This window comes from Propithecus coquereli, unplaced genomic scaffold (genome assembly GCF_000956105.1).
Source record: "Propithecus coquereli isolate 6110/MARCELLA unplaced genomic scaffold, Pcoq_1.0 Scaffold193, whole genome shotgun sequence".
NCBI lineage: Eukaryota > Metazoa > Chordata > Mammalia > Primates > Indriidae > Propithecus > Propithecus coquereli.
In genome coordinates this window covers 2,837,111-2,861,101 of record NW_012144190.1, presented here as the reverse complement: position 1 = coordinate 2,861,101, position 23,991 = coordinate 2,837,111, and the positions used below count along the sequence as shown (strand labels likewise).

The following is a 23,991-nucleotide window of genomic DNA, read 5'->3' as shown; positions in this document are numbered from 1 at the left end:
TGCTACTTTTTGATTTTGCTAATTCTCCCTTATGGTGCCTTGTTTCCTTGTGGTTTTGTGATTTCTTTTTATTATCTCATGTTCATTGAGAGTTTATCTGTGGGAATTCTATGAGGCCTGATACAGATTATTTATATTTACTTATGACTGGTGCCAGAGGAAAGGTGTTATTCACCAGGGACCTTTTATATTAACCTCAAAGTGGATTTTTCAGACTATGAATATTGTGTGAATTTGAACCCAAGTCCCATATGAGACTTGGGGCTTAGGGCTATAGATTCTCAAAAGAGACAATATTTCCCGTCTCAGAAACAGGACCAAGATATATATTTATTTTCTTGTTATGTCACTCTTCCACAAAGGTTATAGCCCTGTAGATTTTTGTGATGAGGGTTTCCTTTCTTTACATGGACCCAAGGCTTTGTCTTCACCCAGCCTTTAAAACCAAAATCTCTAAGTTACAAGAGAGTGGCAATTGCCCCAAAGTGGTTACTAGCTTCAATACTTGCTTACTTATCTGAATTCAAGCTTGGGCTTAATTTTTGTCCTCCTGAGGATTTCCCTTAACTTTTTGTAACTTCATCTATGCATTTAAGAAGATTCTTGAAATATATTTCATGTTACATTTAAGTGTCTTATAATAGGAAGTGTTATGTTTACCTTATATTATTGTCATATTGAACGAAATGAAGTCCTCTTTGGATTTTATTCAATCTTTCCAGTCAGCTTCTATTTTCCCTCCCATTCCCTACCAAATACCCTTCCTCCAGGCTCTTATTAAAAAGAGTCTTAGTAAAAATATATGATGCTAAGTAAAGTTTTAAGACACTTGGTAAAGTAATCAACTACCCCAAGGATTTAAGAGCTATATGAGGAGGTCATCAATTAGCAGGTAGTTAGCCACTTTGCCATAATCAGTCAATCTGCTGTTTTCTGAGAGAGTTCCCTCCACCTGGTTCAGTTTACTTATAGGAAGCACTAGGTAGAGAGGACCTGGGATTCTAGCATTTAAATTTAACAAAGCCAGTGGAGGTATGACTGGGAGTTGTATGATTTTTAATGACAAAAGTAAGGTTCAACTGAACTGATTTATTTACCAGCACCATTTTTGCCCTAGTTTCATAGGCACCAGACATAGCACGGACCAGATGTAGCACAGACCAACTCCCAGAGGAAGGCAGCCTACAAGATGTAGTATCAGCAGTCACCATCAATCAAATGCTGAAAGTCAAAAAACACCATTAGTATGGGTCTGGTGAGAGCAAGTGTTGGCAATATTGGAAATGACTGCTGTGTTAGTCCCCATCGGGCCAGAAAAACATTCTCAATCCAGGAGAATAAAAGGTCTTTGGGTCCAGTTACATTAACAGCTGCCATGTTTCTCTCTTCTAATGTCAACTTGCCAGCCAGGGAGTCCCACTTTGAAAAAGAGGTGATGTTATGCCTAATGAACCAAGTCTTTATTTCTAAGAGGAACTACTCATATGGTAGAAAGTTTTCCCCCTGGCTATTTATCCATTTTATTCATCATTTTGGGACTCGGCCTTTCCTGAATCCATGGACGAGACTTCTGTGAGTTAATTTTATCTTCAGGTTCGAAGACAGCCGTGGCCCTACTGTGGATGCAGACTGGGAAAGTCACATTAATGAGGATGTACAAGAAGTAGGTAGGGATGGGCAAGATGGTCACGATGATGAGAACTACGAGTAAGAATTTAGCCCATGATGGATAGGTTTGGACCTCTTCATCTGACTGTGGAGAAAGAAGAAGGTTTAGAATGCCTTGGTTCTCTGAAGTGGAAGGCTTCAGAGTGTAGGGGTGGGAGATGAGCTAGGGCAAGAGACTAGATAACTGAACCCCCAGGGAATCAGGGAATATTATGAGTGAGTCCTAGAGGCAAGAGTGGATTGATAGGTGTGGTACCCACTCCTTAGGGGATTCTATTGGGGAGGGAGGCTCACTGCGGTTGAGTTCCAGGCCATATAGGTGATATCCTTCCCACAAAGATGAACCAGGGTGGACAAAAACAGGATTAGCAGCACAAATGGAGACAGAAAGGACCACAGCCGACGATACATGGGGGAGATAGAGCGGCCCAACAGGATTGTCATGTCTGCAAGAAACCTAGGAGGAAGGACAACACAACTTTGGGAGGCCTGTTCAAGACTTTCCCAGCCTTGCAAGGGTTGGGGGAGGGGGGATTAGCCCAAGCCTAGCCTGGGCAAAAGCCTTTAACATTTCTTAGAACTTTCTGTTCACCTCCACAACCCCTCCACAACCAGTCTTCTTGCCTCTAATTTGTCCCTTTCCAATCTGGTCTCTGTTAAAAAACACTTTTCTCCCCCATCATCCTCAGGAAAAATGCTAGGTTTCTAAAGGTAGTTTCTTCCAGCTCATACATCCAGCTTTCTTTGGTGTACCTTCCTAACCTCAATACAAATGCAAGTTGGGTTCCTTCTGCCTAGAATCCCCTTCTCTCTTTTTCTCCCTTGACCAACTATTCATCTGTCCAGACTCTGCTCAAGAATCTCCTCCTCTAAGATACTTTGCCTGATTCTTCATACTTCTTTAGATAACTGTTTCTAGAGTGCCCTCAGCTACCTCTGTTATAGACTTACCACCCTGCCCAGGGATCTGCTTACATATGTCTTTTTCTTTGGACTGTGCATTCTGAGAGCAGAAACTAAATATAATTCACCCCAGGATCCCAAGCCTGGCAATAGGAGGCCCTAAAAAATATGTGAGAATGAATGAGTGTATGAATGCACAAACCGATGCCAAGAACCACTAGAAATGCTGCCACCCTTGGACTACATGGTGCTTCTCAAACATTAGTGTGCATGTAAGTCACCTGAAGATCTTGATAAAACGCAGATACAGACTCAAAGGTCTGGGTGGAGCCCAGGAGTCTACATTTGTAATAAGCTTCCAGATGATACCAACGCTGCTGGTCCACAGACCACATTTTGAGAAGCAAGAGACTATGTGTTTTAGAAGCCCACACTACTCTGGTTAAAAATAGGGCTCAAGAGCTCCCTGGACTTGATATGGACTGCTCAACACTTTACCATTTCATAGCTATTTTCTCTAGGAAGCAGCCCATGCCTTTCTCCTTTCTTCCCTGCAGGGCTTTTTCTAAGCCCTGAGATCAGAGATCTAGCAGTAAGAGCAGAGGGAGCAAGGAAAAGGCCAATTCTCCCTACAGACCCTAGCTGTATGGGTACATGGTGGGAGACTTCTGGGCTTGGGACATACCTCCTGGCCCCATAGATCCAGGCCATGGACACATTCTCCAAGATGATAATGAAGAAGAGGGGCAGAGATGACCAGTAATCATCCAGCAGATTCACATAGTAGCTGCCCGAGGGCCTTGCAAAAATGAGGCTACCCAGGAACATAGGCACGCAGACACTCACTGGAGGAAAACATCAGGTTTGGATCAAGGTCAGAATTCAAGCTGGCCTATGTAAGAGACCCAGTTGGGTTAAGCTAAATAACAGCCTTAGGTGGGAGTAAAGTCATAGGTCAGGTTACCTGTCAGCAGCTTCGTATGTTTCCTGAGGGAAGAGAACGTGTCCTGGAGAGGGATAATGATGCCCTGAATAATCCCTATCATGGTGCTCATCCCCAGGTTCACCAGCAGCAGGAAGATGATGATGGCCCATAAGGTGGGTCCAGGAAGCACAGAGATGAGGTTGGTAAATGCCACAAATGTCACACCTGGACCCTTCATAGCCTACGAGTGAAGGGAGGAATGGTGAGGGCGCTGGGCTCAGCATAGAGACTCTTAACTCCATTCCTGTCCCTTCCCCTAGGAAACTGTTTAACAGTACTGTTAATAGACATTACTACACTCATTTGGCCTTGAAGCATGGGGACTTCTTCTTACGATAGTTGGGTCTAGCAACTCTTTTGGGTTGGGGTGAATAGGCTTATGTTAACTGTAGTGGTTGGTGCTAAAGAGGCCACAATAGCTTTATCACAAAAGAACACCATGATCCTTGGTGTTGGCTGTCCAGTGTGCTGTTGAGAATTGCCTTTCTGGATTCTATGCACACACTAAGGAAAGCTGAAGTTTTTGGTACACTGGGGACTTTGGGGAATTCCAGGGCCCCATCTCTAACTCTTACCTACCTGTTCCAATTGCCAAGTTAAGTTGCAATCAGTCGATTGTTGTAGGACCTCGCTTTTGACTTGTTCAGCAAGGCTATTGAACCACCTTGGATAAACAAGGTTTGGATGGTGATACAGACTATCCGGGGGCTGGGCCTTAGAAGGCAGCATTCTAGCTGCTACCAGTTTCATCACTCTGTCGGCATTACTGCGGAAGGAACGGACTCATATAAAACCATTGGGCCCTATAAGACAACTTCTCCTTCTTTATTCTCCAGATCAGAAGGGAAATCAGTGGCCTAGAGTTTTTGATGTGGTTAAGGCAGAGCCTGCACTGAAACCCAGGTCTCCAGGATCCTAGTGTATACTGCCTGCCTGCCACCTACTTTCATAATTACAAAGGTGTCTGTGTGAGGCTGGAGAATTTCTGACTTAAATGAACTCCCAGAAGTGCCTTTCCGACAGTATAATTGAGGGCTTTAGGACCCTTACCTACCACTAGATAATCCCGGGGTTAACACTAAAGCTTCTCTGCTTCTTGATCTGCTGGCCTCTTCAATCACATCTTTCCCCACCATTCTCTTCGCTCTCTATTCTTCAGCCATTCTCAACTATTAAACCTTCTTCAACTTGCCATGCTCTCTCTTGTATCAATACCTTTGGTACATGATGCTCTCTCTGCTTAGAACTTTCCACCTGAACTCTAGCCCTGCAGTCATTCTCCATATGGCCAATTTCTAAAAATTCTTACTCAGCTCACTGAACTCTATTTATTGTCATGAAAAAGCTGTTAAAGATCTATTTGCAAAAGGGCAAACCGACAAGCTGCAGAAAAGTAGTTTGGTATGATTCTTTCTTTGAAGATGGTATGTTTTTATATATAGGATAGAAATGGGAAATATTTGAAAGAATACTAGTACTGGTTATTTTTTAGGAGATAAATTCAGCTCGGGTTTGACTGTTTCCACTAAGAAGCCTTCTCTGGCTGTTCCAGGCAGTTAGTGGTTCCCTTCCCTGTGTCTCCCTATCACCCCTACTACCAGTTCTCATCTAGTTTGTAATTATCTGTTTAGTATCTGCTTCCACAAAAGACTGTGATTTTCCTGAGGGCAGGGATGGTTATCTGATGCATCATTGGCTATATTTCCAGAACTCAACACAGGGGCTGGTAGGTAGGAAATGTTTTATAAATATCTGATAAATATTTTTGGAATGAATGTCATAGGAGAAGAAAATGGGGAATGAGTAGGCTATGCGAGCTCCCATTCTATGGGCCCCTTTTTTGTCTAATGGTTTAGCTGAAGGTATTCCTTAGTTTTTCAGTGGTAGTCCCCAGTTAAGAACGGGGTAAACACACCTTTAAAAACCTCTAAGTTTGGGGATTTCCTAGATTAGAAGGGCAGCTCTGAAATAGAGTTGAAGAGATTCTAAGGTTTCAGATGCTCCAATTTGAGGGCTTTATATTGACTGAGTCAACATTCCTGAGGGATGGGGGTCTAGACTGGTGTTCTGTGGGCTGTCTCTAAGACATTCTTTGTGATGCTCTTTCTAAGAGGTCTTTGTGAAGATCTCCATATGAAAAATTGGGCTCACTTCTGGTAACATTTTTGGGTGTTCACTGTGGCCCAGTGGCCTATGATGGAAAATACAACCAACGTGGCAGTCATTGAGGTGACCAAGTTGAGAAAAGCCACAGCAAAGGCATCACTGATACAGTTGTTGGACCGAGGGACATATGAGCTGATTGCAGTGAAGCTGCCAAAGCCAGGGCCCATGGACAAAAAGACCTGGTTTCCTGTCCAGCGCCACAGTTCCATAGAGTACAGGTCTGTTACCTGAGAGAGAGAAGTATCATACAAACAGGGATATAAAGGCAGGAGAGGTAAACCAGGATAGAGATGAAAGATGAGAAGAAGGGTATGAAAGAGGGAGCTAGGAGGGCTTCTATTAGACTGGTAACCATTCTGTCCCTGACACCCCCATTGGGATTAGAGAATTAAAGGATAGGGGACACCTCACCTTGGTAGCTAACAAAGTCTTGAGACCAAAAATGGCACCTTCCAGCTGTAGAGTCTGGGCAAGGAGACCAAAAAGGATGAAGTAGGGAAGAAGAACTAAGACATACAGCATCTGGGTAGAAAGTAAGATTCAGAAAGAGAGTTCAGCAAAGGCAAAAGTTGGGGATAGCAGGTTCAATGACCACTGGGACTCAGAGGTCAGATTAAAAGGAGTGAGGAGTGGGAGATCTACAGGCATCAAAGTTAGGAGAATATTAGAGGCTCTTAGACACTAGAGGGTCTATCAGATTAGTAAGTTAGGGGGTGACTCACCTTCCCAATGGACCTGGGCCCTTTCATCATGGAGATGCAGATAAGTAACCAGGTCGCAAAGAGAGACACACTGAGATGAAAGATTGGTAGCCCACCCATCTCAATTTCATCTGTGGCCTTCAACATTTTCCGGTACCAGAAGTATGTGGTGGATGTCGTCCGTGCACATTCAGGATCTGAGGTGAACTGGCCATGGAGGAAACTGCAGGGCCAAGTGCCTCCCCCTTCTTTACATCCACCCCCTGCTTCCAATCCCATTTCATTATTTTCCTGCTCATCCCTCTTCTCTCAGTGATCCTTCTTCCTTCTTCATCACCCAGTTCTTTTCTCAGCCCTCCCACCTGCCCTTTTCTTCCCACTCCTCTCACCAAAATCACTGCTGTTCCTCAGTGAGGGGCATGATGACCAAGGCAGTGGGGACTGGAAAGACTGAACCAAATAGAAGAGACTCCAGGCCATGAGCATGCTGTAGTACAAGCCCACGATGAGGCATACCTAGGGACCACGAAGAATTCTGAAGGCAGGGGAAAATAGCTGGGCCAGCAGAAGGGACAGAATTTGACCTGAGGATTGGGGAACTGAAGGGACTTGACTAATAATGCAGGTGAAGTCATGGGACCCATTCCAGAATGAGGGTTGGGATGGAGTAGGGTGTAAAGGATAGGCCTGGGCCACCCAGGGCTCCTCACCGTGAAGCTGGCATACCCCACACCACCAATCCAGGGGCTGATGATCTTCCATACACCAATGCTGCCCTGACGCAGCCTCTGGCCAGCTGCCATCTCCAGGAAGAGAAGAGGAACTCCAAGGAAGAACAGCATGAGGACATAGATGATGATAAAACTGCCTGTGAAGAGGATTCAGGAGGAGTTGTGAGCACTATACGGCCTTTTAGTGTCTAGACTTCTTCAAGGGTCCAGGGACATGCACTCCCCACCAGCAACATCCTTAAGGGCCATAGGCATCAGGGGCTCACTTGCTTCACATTCCTCATAGCCCTAAGTATCCAGTTCCCTGGCCCCCAATTTGTGGAAGACCTGGATAGCTAGTTTCCACCCCTACACCTGACCCATGCTTTCAGCCCTACCGTCCTCATGAACCTAAGTGTTCAGATACCCTGTCCCCACCCTCCAAAAGGTCCTGGGTATTCAGGTACCTCTTTCCTTCCCCAGTCAGGATCCCAAATCCTCTGTCCCCACATCTTTCAGAGATATCTCAGAGACTCCAGAGCAGCCAGGACAGGCCTCTGTTTCCTCACCCCCTTATGAGGTCCATGAATCCTGGTACCCAGGCTTACCACCTCCGTTGTGAAAACACAGATAAGGAAAGCGCCAGATGGTGTTCAGCCCCACAGAGAATCCCACCTGGGCCAGAAGGTACTCAGTTTTATTGGCCCAGGATGGTCGTTCCGAGGGGCCTTCATCCTTTGGCTCATCTTTGTCTAGGGTCTTCAGTACTTCTTCACTATATTCATTAGACAAAATGTATGATGACAGACTGATGGCCAATTTATGTCGATCCTCAGCCAATGACTCAGTAGGCAATAACTCCCCCTCCAAGGACGGAGATGCCCAGGTAATATCAGACTTAGAATATGAAGGTCTAGACATCTGGGGTTTCACATTCTGGGCCTTCATGATTTTATGATCCTGGGTAGCCTCCAGTTCCTGCTTCTGCAGTGATGGGGCCTCATTCCTTGTCAAATGTAAGGACATCAAGGACTGTAGACTTTAGGTGTATGAGCTAAGGAAAGACAAGATTAATCATACAAGAACCCCAGAGGCCTCCCCAACCCAAGGCTATGTGGATAAGAACATATGCCCCAAAATACCAAGAATCTTCCTGCCTCTAGAAAATAAGAATTTAAAAACAATTTAATACCAAAGGACATTAAATGCCTAGGGATAATTTTTAACAAAAGATGAGCAAGATCTTTACAAAAAACTGTAAAATTTAAAACTACAGAAGTGACATCAGCAGGATGGCTGACTGGAGATGTCTGGTGCTCATCCCCTCCACAAGGAAGAACCAAGGCAATGAATAAACAGTTAAGATTTGACTAGAGTATTGAAGGGAGAGTGTTGGAATGCAGAGGGAAAGTGGAGAGGCGCCTGTGGCGGTTGGAAGTCCAAGAGGGCAGCATGAAGGAACCCAGCCTTTGCAACTCCATTGGCCATGCCCAGATCAGATCTGCTCAGAGTCAGGAGGGACTTCCTTTTGCAGGGAAAAGGTAAGCAGAGGATCCCCACCAGACCCCATTGCCACCACAAACACCTAAAGTCCTTATTACAGGAGAATCTCATTGTCCTCACAAGCCCTGAGCCCAGTTTGGAGAGCTGCTGGGAATTCACACAGCCCAGGATTAGGATGGACAAGGTGTGTACTCCCCACTCTTCCATGCACTCACTGTGAGCCAAACTGCTACAGCGTGGCACCATCTTGAGACCAGATATACCTCTGGAGTACACCCTGCTCTGAACACCAGTAGCCACTGCACTTCTCCAACATTGGGGATCCATCTTTGTTCCGCCAAGCCCACACAGGTGACTGAACACCACAACTCCAGCTGTGCAGAGCCTAGGCCCAGCCCCTGCTGCCTTACTTCCAGTGGGAGGAACATTCTGGCAGTCCTGCCCAGAATGAACCTGCCCTTGAGCTGACCAAACGGCCATGTGCCCTGCCCTAAACAGAAGAGACCCTCAAGCCTCTGCTCAGAGGCTGATTAGAACCTGAACTGATATGCCCTCAAGCCAGCAAAGTTGCTATGTGCCCACTCTCAGTGCCTGAGAAACAGCCCTGTAGTCCCCCTGCCCTACAGACATACCCCTGGCCCAGCCAACAGCCCTGAACCCAAAATCAGGGCCAGGGAAAGTGCCCTGCAATGCCCCTACCCCACAGACACACCCCAGGCCTGGCCAATGGCCCTGAACCTGAAATGAGGGCCTGAGAAACAGTTCCACACCTTCCAAGGGTGGCAGGTGTACCCCAGGCTGGCCAAGCAGCCTTATGCCTACATCCCAGGCCTGAGAAAAAGCCCTGTGGGCCATCCCTGGCAGGCATGCTCCCAAGCCAGCTAAGCAACCACATGCCTGTGCTCCTGGCTTGAGTAACAGCCCCATGGTCTCAACCTCAGCAAGCCAGACCCCAAGTTGGCTGACTCACCTCATGAACATATATGACCCCAAGAAATAGCCCAGTGAGCTCACCATCAATAAAGCCATGCTACTACTGCCACAGACTCTCTCAGTCGAGGCCACGGAGACTCTTATAAACATCACTAGTGTGGATTACAGCTGAAGAAACTACGCAGAGACTATACTACTGCACCCACCTAAAACCAAGGCCAACCCATCCCACCTAACTGATACCACAAGACCCATTCATGTGAATAAGTCTTTCCATCCTCCATGAAACTGGAAGAGGTTATCTTTCCACCAGATGTGTAGAAATCAACATAGGGACACATCAAACATGAAAAACAAAAAAAAAGACACTTTCAAAGGAAAACAATAATTACCCAGTAATAGACCTCAATCATAAGGAAATGTGTGAAATACCATAAAAAGAATTCAAAACAATAATATTAAGAAAACTAAGTGAGATATGAGAAAATATAGACAGACAATTCAATGAAATCAGGAAAACAACTCATGATTTGAAGAGAAATTTAACAAAGAGATAGATATCATTAAAAAGAACCAAACAGCAATCCTGGAGCTGAAGGATTCAATGAATGAAATTTAAAAAATACAATCTAGAGCTTCAATAACAGACTAGACCAAGCAGAAAAAAGAATTTCTGAAATTGAAGACAAGTCTTTTGAAATAACACAGGCAGACACGCACACATACAAAAAAGAATAAAAAAGAAGAAAGCCTACAAGATTTATGGATTACCATTAAGTGAACAACTATTCATTTTATACATGTTCCAGAAGACAAAGAAAAGGGAAAAGGTGTAGAAAGTATATTTAATGAAATAACAGCTGAAAACATCCGAAGTCTTGGGAGAGAGATGAACATCCAGGTTGAGGAAGCTCAAAGAACCCCAAATAGATTGAATCCAAACAGATCCTCTCTGAGGCACATTATAGTCAAATTGTCACTGCTGAATTCTACTGAACCTTTAAAAAAGAATTAATACCAATTCTTCTCAAACTATTTCAAAAAATTAAAAAGGAGGGAATTCTTCTTAACTCATTCTACAATTTCAAAGATATCAGTTGTGTCTTTCCCTGGTTTTGATACCAAAAAGAAAACTACAGGCCAATATCCCTGATAAACATATATGCAAAAATCCTCAACAAAAGACTAGCAAATCCAACACATCAAAAAGATAATAAACTATGATCAAGTGGGACTTATCCCAGGAATGTAAAGATGGTTCAATGTATGCAAATCAATAAATGTAATACATCACCTCAACAGAATGAAGGACAAAAACCATATGGTTATCTCAATAGATGCAGAAAAAGCATTTTATAAAATCCAATATCCCTTCATGATAAAAATTCTCAATAAACTAAAGAGGTAGAAAGTACCTCAACATAATAAAGGCCATATCTGACAAACCCACAGCTAATATCATGCTGAGGCTGTCAAGTAAGTATGGAACTGGAACAAGACAAGGATGCCTTTGAACTAAGAACTGGAATAAGACCTGGAATAAGACAAGGGTGCCCACTCTCACCATGCATATTCAACATAGTACTAAAAGTCCTAGCCAGAGCAAGCAGGCAAGAGAATGAAATAAAGGGCATCCAAATTGGAAAGGAGGAAGTCAAATTGTTCCTATTTGCAGACAATGATCCCATATATAGAAAAACCTAAATACTTTACCCCAAAACTCTTAGAACTGATAAACAAATTAAGTAAAGTTGCAGGATACAAAATCAACATATAAAAATCAGTAGAGTTTCTATACATGAACAATGAACTAGCTGAAAAAGAAAATCAAGAAGAAGCTAAAAAAAAAATCAAGAAGGCAATCCCATTTACAATAGCTACACCAAAAATAAAACACTTAGGAATAGATTTAACCATGGAGGTAAAAGACCTCTACAAGAAAAATGACAAAATACTGATGAACAAAATTGAAGAAGATACAAACAGATAGAAAGATATCACATGCTCATAGATAGGAAGGATTAATATTGTTAAAATGGCCATGCTACCCCAAGCAATCTACAGATTCAATGTAATCCCTACCAAAATACTAATGATATTCTTCACAGAAACAGAAAAAAAAAATCCTAAAATATACCACAAAGCTATAGCAACCAAAACATCTTGGTACTGGCATAAAAACAGACATCTAAACCAATGGAACAGAATAGAGAACTCAAAAACTAATCCATGTATCTACAACCAACCAAATTTTGACAAAGGTACTACGAATACTCATTGGGGAGAGGACAGTCTCTTCAATAAATAGTGCTGGTAAACCTGGATATTTATATGCAGAAGTATGAAACTAGACCCCTACCTCTCATCCTATACAAAACATCAACTCAAAATTGATTAAAGACTGTAAGACCCGAAACTATAAAACTACTAGAAGAAAACATAGGGGCAATGCTTCAGGACATTAATTTGGGGAAAGATTTTACGAATAAGACCTCAAAAGCAGCAAGAAAAGCAAAAATAGACAAATGGGGTTACATCAAACTAAAAAGCTCTGCACAGCAAGGGAAATAATCATTATAGTGAAAAGACAACCTACAGAATGGGAGAAAATATTTTGTAAACTATTTATCTGAGAGGGGATTAATATCCAGAATATACAAAGAATTCAAACATCCCGACAGAAAAAAAGTCAGACAATCCAATTAAAAAATGGGCAAATGATCTTAACAGAAATTTCTCAAAAGAAGACATACAAATGGCCAAAAGAATATGAAAAAATGCTCAACATCACCAATAATCAGAGAAATGAAATCAAAACCACGAGGTATCATTTTATCCCAGTTAAATGGCTATTACCAAAAAGATAAAAAATAACAAATGCTAGTGAGGATGCAGGCTAAAGGGAACTCTTATACACCATTGGTGGGAATTTAAACAAGCACAGCCACTACGGAGAATAGTATGGAGGGTCCTCAAATAACTACAAATAGAACTACCACATGATCCAGCAATCCCACTACTGGGCATTTATCCAAAGGAAAGGAAATGAATATGTTGAAGAGACATCTGCACCCCCATATTTATTTCAGCACTGTTCACAACAGCCGAGACATGGAATCAACCTAGGTGTCCAACAACAGATGGATGGATAAAGAAAATATGGTATATGAGGGCTGTCTGGGAAGTATCCAGCCATTGTTAATAGTATTTTTCATATTACATGGCCGGATACTTTCTGGACAGCCTTCATATACAAAACAGAATCCTATTCAGCCATATAAAAGAAGAAAACCCTATCATTTGTGGCAACATGGATGGAACTGAGGACATGTTAAGTGAAATAAGCCAGGTGCAGAAAGTCAAACACTGTACATTCTCACTCACATGTGAAAGCTAAAAAAGGTTGACCTCATCGAGGATACTAGAGGCTTGGAAGGGTAGGGGGAGGGAGGAATAGAGAAAGAGTTGTTAAAGGATACAAAATAAAATTACATCTAGATAGGAGGAATAAGTTCTAGCATTCTATACCACTGTAGGATGATTATAATTAACAATAATAAGTAGTTTCAAATAGCCAGAAGGAGAATATTGAATGTTCCCAACACAAAGAAATGATGAAAGCTTGAGATAATGGATATGCCAATTACCCTGATCTGCTCACTCTACATTATCTATATCAAAACATCACTATGTATCCCATAAATATGTACAATTATTATGTGACAATTTAAAAATAAAATTAATTTAAATTAAAAAAATTAAAACTTATAAAAATTAAACCATAGCTGGGTGCAGTGGCTCACGCTTGTAATCCTTGCAATTTGGGAGGCCAAGGCAGGAGGATTGCTTGAGGCCAGGAGTTCGAGACCAGCCTGAGCAAGAGTGAGACTCCTGTCTCTCCAAAAAATAGAAAAATTAGCCAGGCATGGTGGTGCGTGCCTGTAGTCCTAGCTACTTGGGAGGCTGAGGCAGGAAGATCACTAGAGCCCAGGAGTTTGAGGTTGCTGTGAGCTACGATCATACCACAGAGCAAGACCCTGTCTTATTCGTTCGTTCACTCATTTATAAACAAACAAATAATGCTATGTTCTTCCTACCAGGCCACAAAGCTCTTTAAGACAGGGATTATAACAACAGTACCATCGTGGGTAGGTCTGGAATTAGTCTTGATGTCCCCATGAATCCCTAAATTAGTCAGAGGGTATATGGGCATTTCCATTGTAGATATCTACAAAACCTACCACGTAGAGTCCTAAAACCGAGATTTTTGCCTCAATTTGCCCGTCTAGGCTCTTGGTCCACCAATGTTAAAACCCTGCCTTAAGCCTAGGTGGAAACACAGATGGACATGCAGGTTTGCAGATGGGAAAATTGATAAGGGACTGATGAGTTTAGTTTTGGAAATGATGAAGGTGAGGGCACCTGTGGACACCAACTTCTGGATAATAAACAGCAAGACTCAGACCACATGAGAGGAAAAAGATATAAATATAAGATACAAGAGGCTAAGTAAAAACTGTATAGACCTAAACTTGAATAGAAAAAATGAGTATGAATTTATGATGTATTTTATCTTGGGGAAAAAAGTATTTCCTAGGTTTACTTATTGAAAGGGCCTAGAAACAATGATCAATGCTGTAGCGACTAACACTCCAGCACACAGTCGTGGTCTCCAAATACCATTTCCCATTCAAAGGAACCTGGTATCCTTTGGGGAAAAAACAAGCTGATTTTAGACCTTGGGCACAAAATGTACAAGTTAATTCTGGGCCATACAGCCATAGCAGAAAGCAAGGAAATTATTAAAGACCACTGGGTCAAAAGAACTCAGGAGTCAACTTGAAGACTCCCAGAGTCCAAAGATGAGATGATTTGGGCAACAATAAGAATAGCTGCAAGGGATCAATACATCAACTATATTTAAATCTATGAATTCATAATGATATTTTTAAAAACTTCAGTGATGATATTTGGATGACATTAGGCAACAAACTCATTTTTCAAACTGGTTATTAAAGGGAATGAATCAACATTTATTCTGCCTTTCCTGTACAGACTGTATGCCAGGGAAACAAATGTTTGATGAGAAGTTTCTCTTTCCAGGAGTATTTCAGCTAATAAAAACAGAAGGAATGATCAACTTAAGAGCACCACCACTTTGTAATTTCCAATGAATACATGGGTCTAAACAATGATCATCAATGGTTGCCAAGATCACAAATAGACAATTTTTTTGCTTCCTGATAGAAGTACATAAAAATATTCATGAAGTATTCTTGCCAGAATATTGAACCCCAAACTAATCAACTTCTTGATTGACTTACCAATGTATAAGAAATATAGGGGACAGAAGAATATGTTAAATGACACCATAGGGAAGCAATCAGAAAAACCCACATGGTTGGAAGTTCTCCAGGATAAATAACCCAGTTTTGTCAACAAATACATTGCAAGGGAGAAAGAAAGAGGGAGGGGGAACCAATAGATAAAAGTCTTAAGAGATACAGCAACAATTGCAACATATGAATTTTATTTGGATGCTGATTCAAAAAAATTTTTAAAAATATGAGACATTTCCTCAAACAGTTAAACATAAAGTTACTATATGATCTAGCAATTCCACACCTAGGTATATGCCCAAGAGAAATAAAAACATATGTCCACACGAAAAGTTTTACATGAATGTTCACAGCAGCATTATTCATAATAGCCAAAAAAGTGGAAACAACACAAAATTTCCATCAACTGATGAATGGATAAATAAAATGTGGTGTATCCATATAATGGAATATTATTCAGCAATAAAAGGAAATGAAGTACTGATACATTCTAAACATGGATGAATTTTGAAAACATTAAGCTAAGTGAAAAAGAAGTCAGTTGCAAAGGACTACATATTGTATGAATCCACTTATACAAAAGTCCAGAATAGGCAAATCTATATAGAGACAGAAAGTAGATTAGTAGTTGCCTAAAGCTGGGGACGTGGGGGGATGGGAGTAGCTGGGGAAGTAGGGAGAGGCGATAACTATGGGCTGTAGAGCTGCTTTTTGGAGTAATGAAAATGTACTAAAATTGACTGTAGTGATGGATGCACAAATGTGTGAATATACTAACAGCCGTTGAATTGTACACTTTAAATGAGTGAATTGTATGGTATGTGAATTATATTAATGTCTCAATGAAGCTGTTAAAAAAGATAAAGCTACCAGAAATTATGAGACAACCAGTAAAATATGAATACTGACTGGATACTTGATGACGTCAAATAAGTTCTTGTTTTAGGTGTGATTACAGTTTGTGGGTTTTTATAAAAAGCGTTCTTATTTTTTAGAGATACCTACTGACATATCTACAGATGAAATGATAAATTTACGATTTACTTCAAAATAATGGGGGGTGTTCAGTAGGGGGAGGAAAGATGAAACTAGCCCAGTCATGAGTTGGTCATTACTGAAGCTGGTTGCTGAGCACGTAGCAATTCATTATGTTATTCTTTTGTATGTATTTGAAAATTTCCAAAATAAAAGAACTAGAAGACAGAAGACAACGATCTTTGTCAGGCTGTACCCCTCGTTCACTCTGTGAGCCTCTCTTTCTTCTGGGTTTCCTTATGGAAACTGAGGATGACAATACCTGTATCTCACACCATTCTTCTGAGGCATAAAAGTGAAGACGTGGAAGAATGCCCTACCAAGACATTTATCTCCATTTTGTTAAACAAGATCAGATTCCTGACAGCAGTCCAAAAGAAAATCCTCTGATCACACTCAGGGGTGCTAGGAAACTGACGATAGCAATCAGTCTTCCTACCACTCAATCAGTACTCCCTACAGCAATGTGGGATAGTCCCAATTCAAACAACCTTGTGGTAGGTGCCAACGGACTTTGAACAAGCAGCCTCAGGAGAGAAAAATTTAGAGCGGGAGGAGACACTTAACGTCGAAGTCTTCATTCTACTATCCCCATCGGTTTATCGCTAAGCCCTTAGCCTCTCACAAATTCCATCTCCAAAGCTGGAACTGGTGCGGGTGGGGGGGTAGGGCGGCAGAAAGGAGGACGAGCGCCTGGGTTCCCCAAACAAAGGAGGCTGAAGACCTAGCCTATGTGACCGTGAGGAAAAGGCCACTGCCTTCTCTCTCCCATTCTCACCTTACTCGACTCAATAGCAGGAGTCTTCAAGCAGGTAGATCGGTTGGATTCGGTGGGAGGGAAGCGAGTGTGAGGGGGCGGGGCTACAAGGGTACAGGAGCCAATGGGCGATGACACGGGTTTACGCCCCCTCCAGCCTCCTATCTTTGAGCTTGAGGAGCCTGCGACTTCAGAGGCCCAGAGACTTCGGAAACTTCTGCTCTTTCCGTTCACCAGATCCACCCCACCAATGGTTGGGGGTGTTTTCTTTTCCTTTCTTTATCACAGAAACTTACCCATGGGCCCTAAGCAATCTGAACTCTGAGATCTCTGAGCATTTAAAGAAAACCCATTCCCTGGTTCTTTGGCAATTCCGACCACCTCTACCCACAGCCCCCATCCCCAGTGGCTGACAGGCCTCGATCTTCTTTTTGGAAGTATTTCACTTCTATTATGGCGTCAACTTCCCACAAGTTCTGAGAGACCAACTCAGTTATCATCTGCTGGGAAAATTCATTTCATTTAGCCCCGTGATAAAACCAGCAACGTTTCTTACTGAACAGCTATGGGACTCTTGGTGGGCCCAGCAATACAACTTGGTACTTCTTCAAACTGGTTGTGCATTGACTCACAGATGCACTTAGTCCACAACACAGTGTTGAAACCACTGGTGCAACCTCTTTTTAAAAATAATTTTTAGACCTGTGATGGAATGACCATGTCTCAGCAAGCACATTAACATCCTTTCCATCTTTGTTGAAGCCACCATTTCCCAGGTTTCCCTTGGCTAAAGCCAGCCCCTAGATAAAGCACATCTAGTAATCTAACATCTGAATTTGCCAGGGCAAGGAAAGGGCAGGAACCCAAGGCTAGACATTTGGCTCTAGAAAGAATGGAAGCTTTGTGAGGGGAAGACTGAACACCTGAGATATCTATAGCAAAGAAAAAAGATCTGCTCACACCCAGTGCTTGTAGTTCCAGTGCACTGATTTATTGACCAATAGCATTATTCCTCCAGCTCTGACCCAGGAGATAAACACACCAGAAGCAGCAGGATTGGTAGGTGTCACCAGTAGTGTATATGAGTTGTGCATGTGTGTATACTGAGGAAGGGGATGGAGGAAAACAATGATAGTGGTAGCCAAGGAAGATGGGGCCCAGTAGGGGCCTGCAAAGCCAGGCTCCCTGACCCATAGTGCCCCTCCCCTTAGATATAAAAGTGGTTCTGGATCCAGCGACGTCGACAATTGCAAGTTGACATTAAGAGTTGCCTGTTCAATCTGTTCTGAAGGATATGTGATGTCAAGCCAAATGAATGAAGTTAGGATGTCACAGTGCAGGTTGACTGGTACTTTGTTTTATCACCTTGTAGAATTTTCTCCTCTTGGACCTCTTTACTGGGCGTCATCTAGACACTTAGGAGTAGGGATTTGGAAGATATCAGAGGCTCCTCCTGGCTCTTGGATCTGAAGGGAATCCCTTGGGTGAGGCAATATATTAAGTATACAGGGATGGGGAATATGACAATGAGAAAAATGGTGATCACCAAGAGCAGTCCTCATGATGGGTATTGTCAAAGCACCTCTTTTGACTGTGGAGAGATGGGAAAACATTCAGAACATCAAAGTTCACAGTAGAAGAGTAAGTATTGTGAAGGGGAAGAATAGTTGGAGGGAATCAGGGCAGAGGACTAATGAGTCTTCAGGGAGTCACAGAATGAGATGACTGGGTTCTTCTGCCAAGAGTGGATTGAAAGGTCTTGCCCCCACTCTCTAGGGGGATCTGGGTCCTGGGGAGAGAGGCTTATAGTGCTCGAGTCCCAGGCCACGTAGGTGAGGTTTTTCATACAAAGATGAATCAGGAGGGACACAAATAGGATTAGCAGCACAACTGGACACAGATATCACCACAGCCAACCACAGATGGGGGAGATGGGATGGCCCAACAGGACTGTCATGTCTGCAAGGAATCTGGGAAAGGGCCACAAGAGCATAGGAGGCCCAGTCAGGACTTACGCAGCCTTGAGGGCAGTGGCAGCCCAACCTTAGTGTTGTTGAAATATTCTATTGCATCTCTAGTCTTCTGATTCATCTCAAGTCTCATCCTCTCTCATCTTCTTCCTAGTCAGTCTATCTTCCATCCCAACCCTAGAAAAATTTTCAAACATCTTTCTTCTGCTCAAGAACCTTCCATGGCTATCCCATGCCCTCAGGGTAAAGGCTAAGTCCTTTTCATTCATCACATGAATATGAGAATGTTTATGATGTGCCAGGGACACTTCTTGGTGCTCGGTATCCAGCTGTGAACACCACAGACAAAAAAAAGTAACACTCATCTCTCAGGGAACTTACCTTAGTTTCTTTCAGCCACATTTCCAGTCTCTTTAATACACATTCTCAATCTCCATAACTATACGAGTGGGATCTGTTGGTCTAGAATGCCAATCTTCCTTCTTCGCCTTTTCTCTGCCTATTCATCTGTCCAGACTCTGCTCAAGCACCTACTCCTCTAGGACACCTTCCCTAAGTCTCTAGTCATCCTTAAGCAACCGTCTGTACCCCTGGAGTGTCCCTGGTTACCTCTACTATAAACCTACCACCCTGTATTAGGATTATCTTTTTGTATAGGTCTATCTCTTTGGACTTTGCGCTCTTCAAGAGGAGGAGCTCAATATAAGTCATTCATATTCTAGTACCACAAAGCTTTCCTGACACAAAGTCTCAAGAAATGTTTGTTGAGTGAGTTAATAAGTGAGTGAACTGACTCCAAGAACCACTATCACTTAAAAATGCTGAGCCTTTGACCTTTGAATTATACCACTTGAATGTCCACACACCAGCCTGGCAAAGAGACAGGCTGAGAAGTCCTTTGTATTTTATTTGAATATACTTCCATTCCACAGTTATGTCTTCTAGGTCCCAGTCCCTGATTATCTTGTTCCCTTTCCCTTATCTCTCTGGCCTCATCTCCTACCATTCTATTCCAGCCTCTCTGACTTGCTTGTTCCTCAAAAAATCCAGGCATGATGCTTCCTCTGGCCTTGGTACTTCCTGTTTCCCTGCTAGGAACACTCTTTCTTGAAATCTCATCATGGCTCCCTCGCTCATTTCATTCAGGAGGCTGCTCACACATCACCTTATCAGAAAGGCCATCCTACCTGATTAGTGCCCTCACACACTCCCACTTTGATCAGCTTACCTCACCCTTTGATTTTCTCCTGTCATTTATCATTTTTATTCTTGAAAATTTTATTCTTTATTTTTGTTTGTTAATTTGGTTGTTGTCAATCTACACCACTAGAATGTAAGCTCTCTGAGAAAAGGATAGTTGTTTTATCCAATGCTGTATCCCTGGTGATCAAAACAGTGCCTGGCACATATGAAACACTCAAAATATATGTCAAATGAACAAACGAATAAAAAGATTTTCCAGAAGGCCCTGAAATTAACGGTCCCTATGTCACTCTAACTGGGTGAGAGTAGAAGTAACAAGAAAGGGTCAACCTTTCCTATGGTCCCATGCTTTGTGGGAACCTGGGCTTACGACATTACCTCCTGGCGCCATAGGCCCAAGCTATGGTCATGTTTTCAAATATGATGATGATGATGATGATGATGGCGAGAACTGTCCACTATTCAGTCAGCAGTCTGATGAAGTACATGCCTGAAGGTCGAGTGAAGAAGAGGCTGCACAGGAACATGAGTAAAGAGAGGCCTGCTGGAGGAAACATGGGATCTGGATCAAGGTCAGAGGTCTGGCTATGTGACAAGGCCTGAGTGGAGGTCATAGACCAGAGCTGGGTAAGAGTTCCAGTAGATCATGGTCATTGTTAGGAGTAGGGCCATAGGTCAGAGTACCTGTGAGCAGCCTTATGTATTTCCTGAGGGAACAGAAGGTGTCCTGGAGTGAGAGAATAATGGCTTGCACGATCCCTATGGTGGTGCTCATTCCCAGGCCCAGCTGCAGCAGGAAGAAGATAACAGACCAGATGATAGACCCAGGAAGGAATGACAGTCCTTCAATAAAGGACAGGAATGCAAAGCTTGGGCCCTCCCTAACCTGCAAGGAGAGAAAGAACAGGAGGTTAAAGTGTCACTGAACTTAACAACAATAACAACAAAAAATACAGACAAAGATACGTTCTAACTTTCCTGGCAAACTCCCTAAAAGCCCAGGGTCACTGAGACAATCAGATCTTCAAGCTAACCCTCTGACATGGAAAACCAATCCACCTAGCATTATCCATGGAACGGCATTCTGCAAGCTATAGTTCTTTGTGTTAATATTATTGGAACAGCAGGTTATTCTTGTGCTTCTCGGATTTTTCTGGTGCTAATAAAAGCTAAAATTTCTATTGTGCAGAAGACTCTGAGGAACTACAGGCCTTCCTCGGCTATCTTTACTGACCTTCATAAACTGATTCTCTGTGTTGCACTCAGGCACCTCACTGAGGACCATGCTCTTGATGTGCTGGGGAAGGCTGTTGAGCCAGTTATTGTAGACAGAGGTTGGGTTATCAACCAGGTTCTCAGGGGGGCTGGCATCAGGAGGCAGTTTCCCCAGGGCTATCAGCTTTGAGAGTGTTTCCACATTCCTGGGGACAGGGGGTTGAATCAAATAGGACCATCTGGCCCCTTAGGAGATGACCTCCTTTCCCCTTATCTTCCAGATAAAAAAGGTTATCACTAGCCTGGCATTACTGATGTGGGTAAGATAGAGCCTGGGACGAAACCTGGAAGACATCCACCTTCAGGGCCATGAACTAGTTTGGGTGTGCCTGGAGGATCCTAGAAGAAGCATTTTCTATAGTTTTCTTGGGGACTCTGTGGGCTCTGCTCTAGTGATGGAGTCTCTTATTCATCGTCTACCTCTCCTCTCCCTCCCTTCTAAGACTAGTGGGTAAAAGCGAACCTTCTAAGCTTCATGTTACATAATGTCAGAGAACACAGTTTACTTAGACTATGATGTGCATTTTGTTCCCATGTAGTTGTGCTATGTGAGGGAAACTGCTTCTTGGACTTTTTGGTGTGAGCCCTGTTGATCATTTCAGCCTCTTCTTCCATGACCCTCTTCACATTTCATGTTCTGGCCAGATTTAACTACTTACAGTTTTGGGGCCCACCATACCCTCTTATACCCAACACCAACCCCACTCCCATCACTATTCTTCACTTGGCTAAGTCCTATAAATCCTTAAAAACTCAGCTCATTGCTCTATAAGAAATATAATGGAAGGCTTGCCAAAATTTACTGATGGCCAGGTGTGGTGGCTCACACCTGTAATCCCAGCACTTTGGGAAGCTAAGGTAGGAGGATCACTTTAGGCCACAAGTTTGAGACCAGCCTGTGTAACATAGCGAGATTCCATCTCTACAAAAAAAATAATTTTTAAAAATTAGCTGGGCATGGTGATGCGCATCTGTAGTCTAGCTAGTCAGGAAGCTGAGGCAGGAGAATCACTTGAGCCCAGTAGTTGGTGGCTGCAGTGAGCTATGATCTCACCACTGCACTCCAGCCTGGGCAACAGAGCAAGACCCTACATCAAAAAAAAAAAAAAAAGATTTACTGATAAGAGCAAAATACAAGCTTTAGGAAAGTAAGTAGAGTTTGACCACATTTTAGAAAATAAAATACTATATACTATTCTAGTAAGAGGCCAGTTAAATATTTGGACCAACTTTCTCATTGGAAATAATTTAAAAGGCTAGACGATATTTTTTTAATCTTCTTTAAAAATAAAAATGTTGACAAGATAATAAGAAATTATCAGGCAAAAACTGAAGTACAGAAAAAAGCAGAGGAGAAAGGGGACTTCCAAAGATACTATTAAAACTATGTTAAAATATTTTTTAAAACATGAACCTGATAAGTAGAGAAAAAGACAAGATCAAAAAGAACCAGTATAACTTCTAGAAATTAAAAAATGCCCTATCTAAAATGACATATTCACCAGATGATAGCAATAGCAGATTAGACACTGAAGGAAAGATCGATTCACCATGTTAACAAAAATATAGAAGAAATATACAATTTTCTTAATAATTATAGAAGTATTAACAAAATCCCAGCATAAATTCATATAAAAATTCGCAGAAAACTAAGAATAGAAGAAAACTTCTTCAACTTGATAAAAGATATCTAGGGAGAAAAAATCTGCAAATTATATCACATACACTACTGAACCACTGCTATGCACCACTGTACTCTACATACCACTGCACTCTAGCCTGGGTGACAGAGTGAGAAAAGAAAGAAAGGAAAGGGAAAGGGGAAGGGAAAGGGGAAGGGGAAGGGGAAGGGAAAGGGAAGGGAAGGAAAAGAAAAGGAAAGAAAGAAATCCAGTCATTTTCAACAACTTGGATGAACCTGGAGGACATATTAAGTGAAATAAGCCAGGTGTGAAAAAATAAATACCACAGGATCACACTTTTGTGTGGAATCTAAAAATCTGATCTTATAGAAGCAGAGAGTAGAATGGTGGTTACCAGAGGCTTGGGTGTTTAGCCAGGAGGCAGGGAGATGTTGGTCAAAGGATATATAATTACAGTTAGATAGGAAGAGTATTTTTAAAATGTGTCTAGAATAGGCGAATATATAGAGACAAAAAGTATATAAGTGCTTGGCTGAGGCTGCGGGGTGGAGGTGCAGGGAGGAATGGGAAACAACTACTAAAGTTTATGGAGTTTCTTTTCTGTGTGATTAAAATGTTCTGAAACTGATTGTGGTAATGGTTGCACAATTCTGTGAACACAGTAAGAACCACTAGATTGTACACTTTAAATGGGTGAATTGTATGACATGTCAATTAAATCTCAATAAAGCTGTTTTTTAAAAAAAATTAATGAGGTAGAGAACAACAACAGAACTCATTAATAAATTAAAATCCTGGTTTTAAAAAAGCTGATAACTGGGCATGGTGGCTCATGCCTGTAATCCCAGCATTTTGAGAGGCCAAGGTAGGATTGTTTGAGGCCAGGAGTTTGAGACCAGCCTGAACAAGAGTGAGACCCCGTCTCTACAAAAAACAGAAAATTAGCTGGGCATGGTGGCATACACCTGTAGTCCAAGCTACTTAGGAGGCTGAAGCAGGAGAATCACTTGAGCCCAGGAGTTTGAGGTTGCAGTGAGCTATGATAACGCACTGCACTCTAGACCAAGTGACAGAGTGAGACCCTGTCTCAAAAAAAGAAAAAGATAAACAATTAAGTAACATGCTAGGAATTAATGGATGCTTCTTTAACATGATAAAAATATATATTTATAAATGTAAAACATACACATATACACCTTA

At 42.3% G+C, this 23,991-nt stretch overlaps 1 protein-coding gene across 1 annotated transcript; it reads right to left on the bottom strand.

Annotated features, from left to right (window-relative positions):
* Positions 1-1,941: 1,941 nt before the first annotated feature.
* SLC6A16 (solute carrier family 6, member 16) lies at positions 1,942-21,459 on the bottom strand. The gene is made up of 12 exons (XM_012643024.1): positions 21,401-21,459; positions 21,108-21,294; positions 20,252-20,331; positions 7,742-7,908; positions 7,134-7,291; positions 6,813-6,939; positions 6,445-6,620; positions 6,134-6,244; positions 5,767-5,949; positions 3,536-3,737; positions 3,257-3,416; positions 1,942-2,125 (listed from the first exon to the last, which is right to left on the bottom strand). The coding sequence occupies exons 1-12, from the start codon at positions 21,457-21,459 to the stop codon at positions 1,942-1,944; spliced, it is 1,794 nt and encodes a 597-aa protein (XP_012498478.1).
* Positions 21,460-23,991: the final 2,532 nt, after the last annotated feature.

What these genes read in the sequence shown, in the direction of transcription:
- SLC6A16 (XM_012643024.1), bottom strand. Translation starts at nt 21,459, where the DNA reads ATGGCCCTGAAGGTGGATGTCTTCCAGGTTTCGTCCCAGGCTCTATCT. An exon ending in GTGTTTTCACAACGGAGGTG is followed by an intron (nt 7,292 to 7,741) that starts GTAAGCCTGGGT and finishes TCCTCTTCACAG; the next exon opens with GCAGTTTTATCATCATCTAT. An exon ending in TGGATCTATGGGGCCAGGAG is followed by an intron (nt 2,126 to 3,256) that starts GTATGTCCCAAG and finishes CCTTCCTCCTAG; the next exon opens with GTTTCTTGCAGACATGACAA.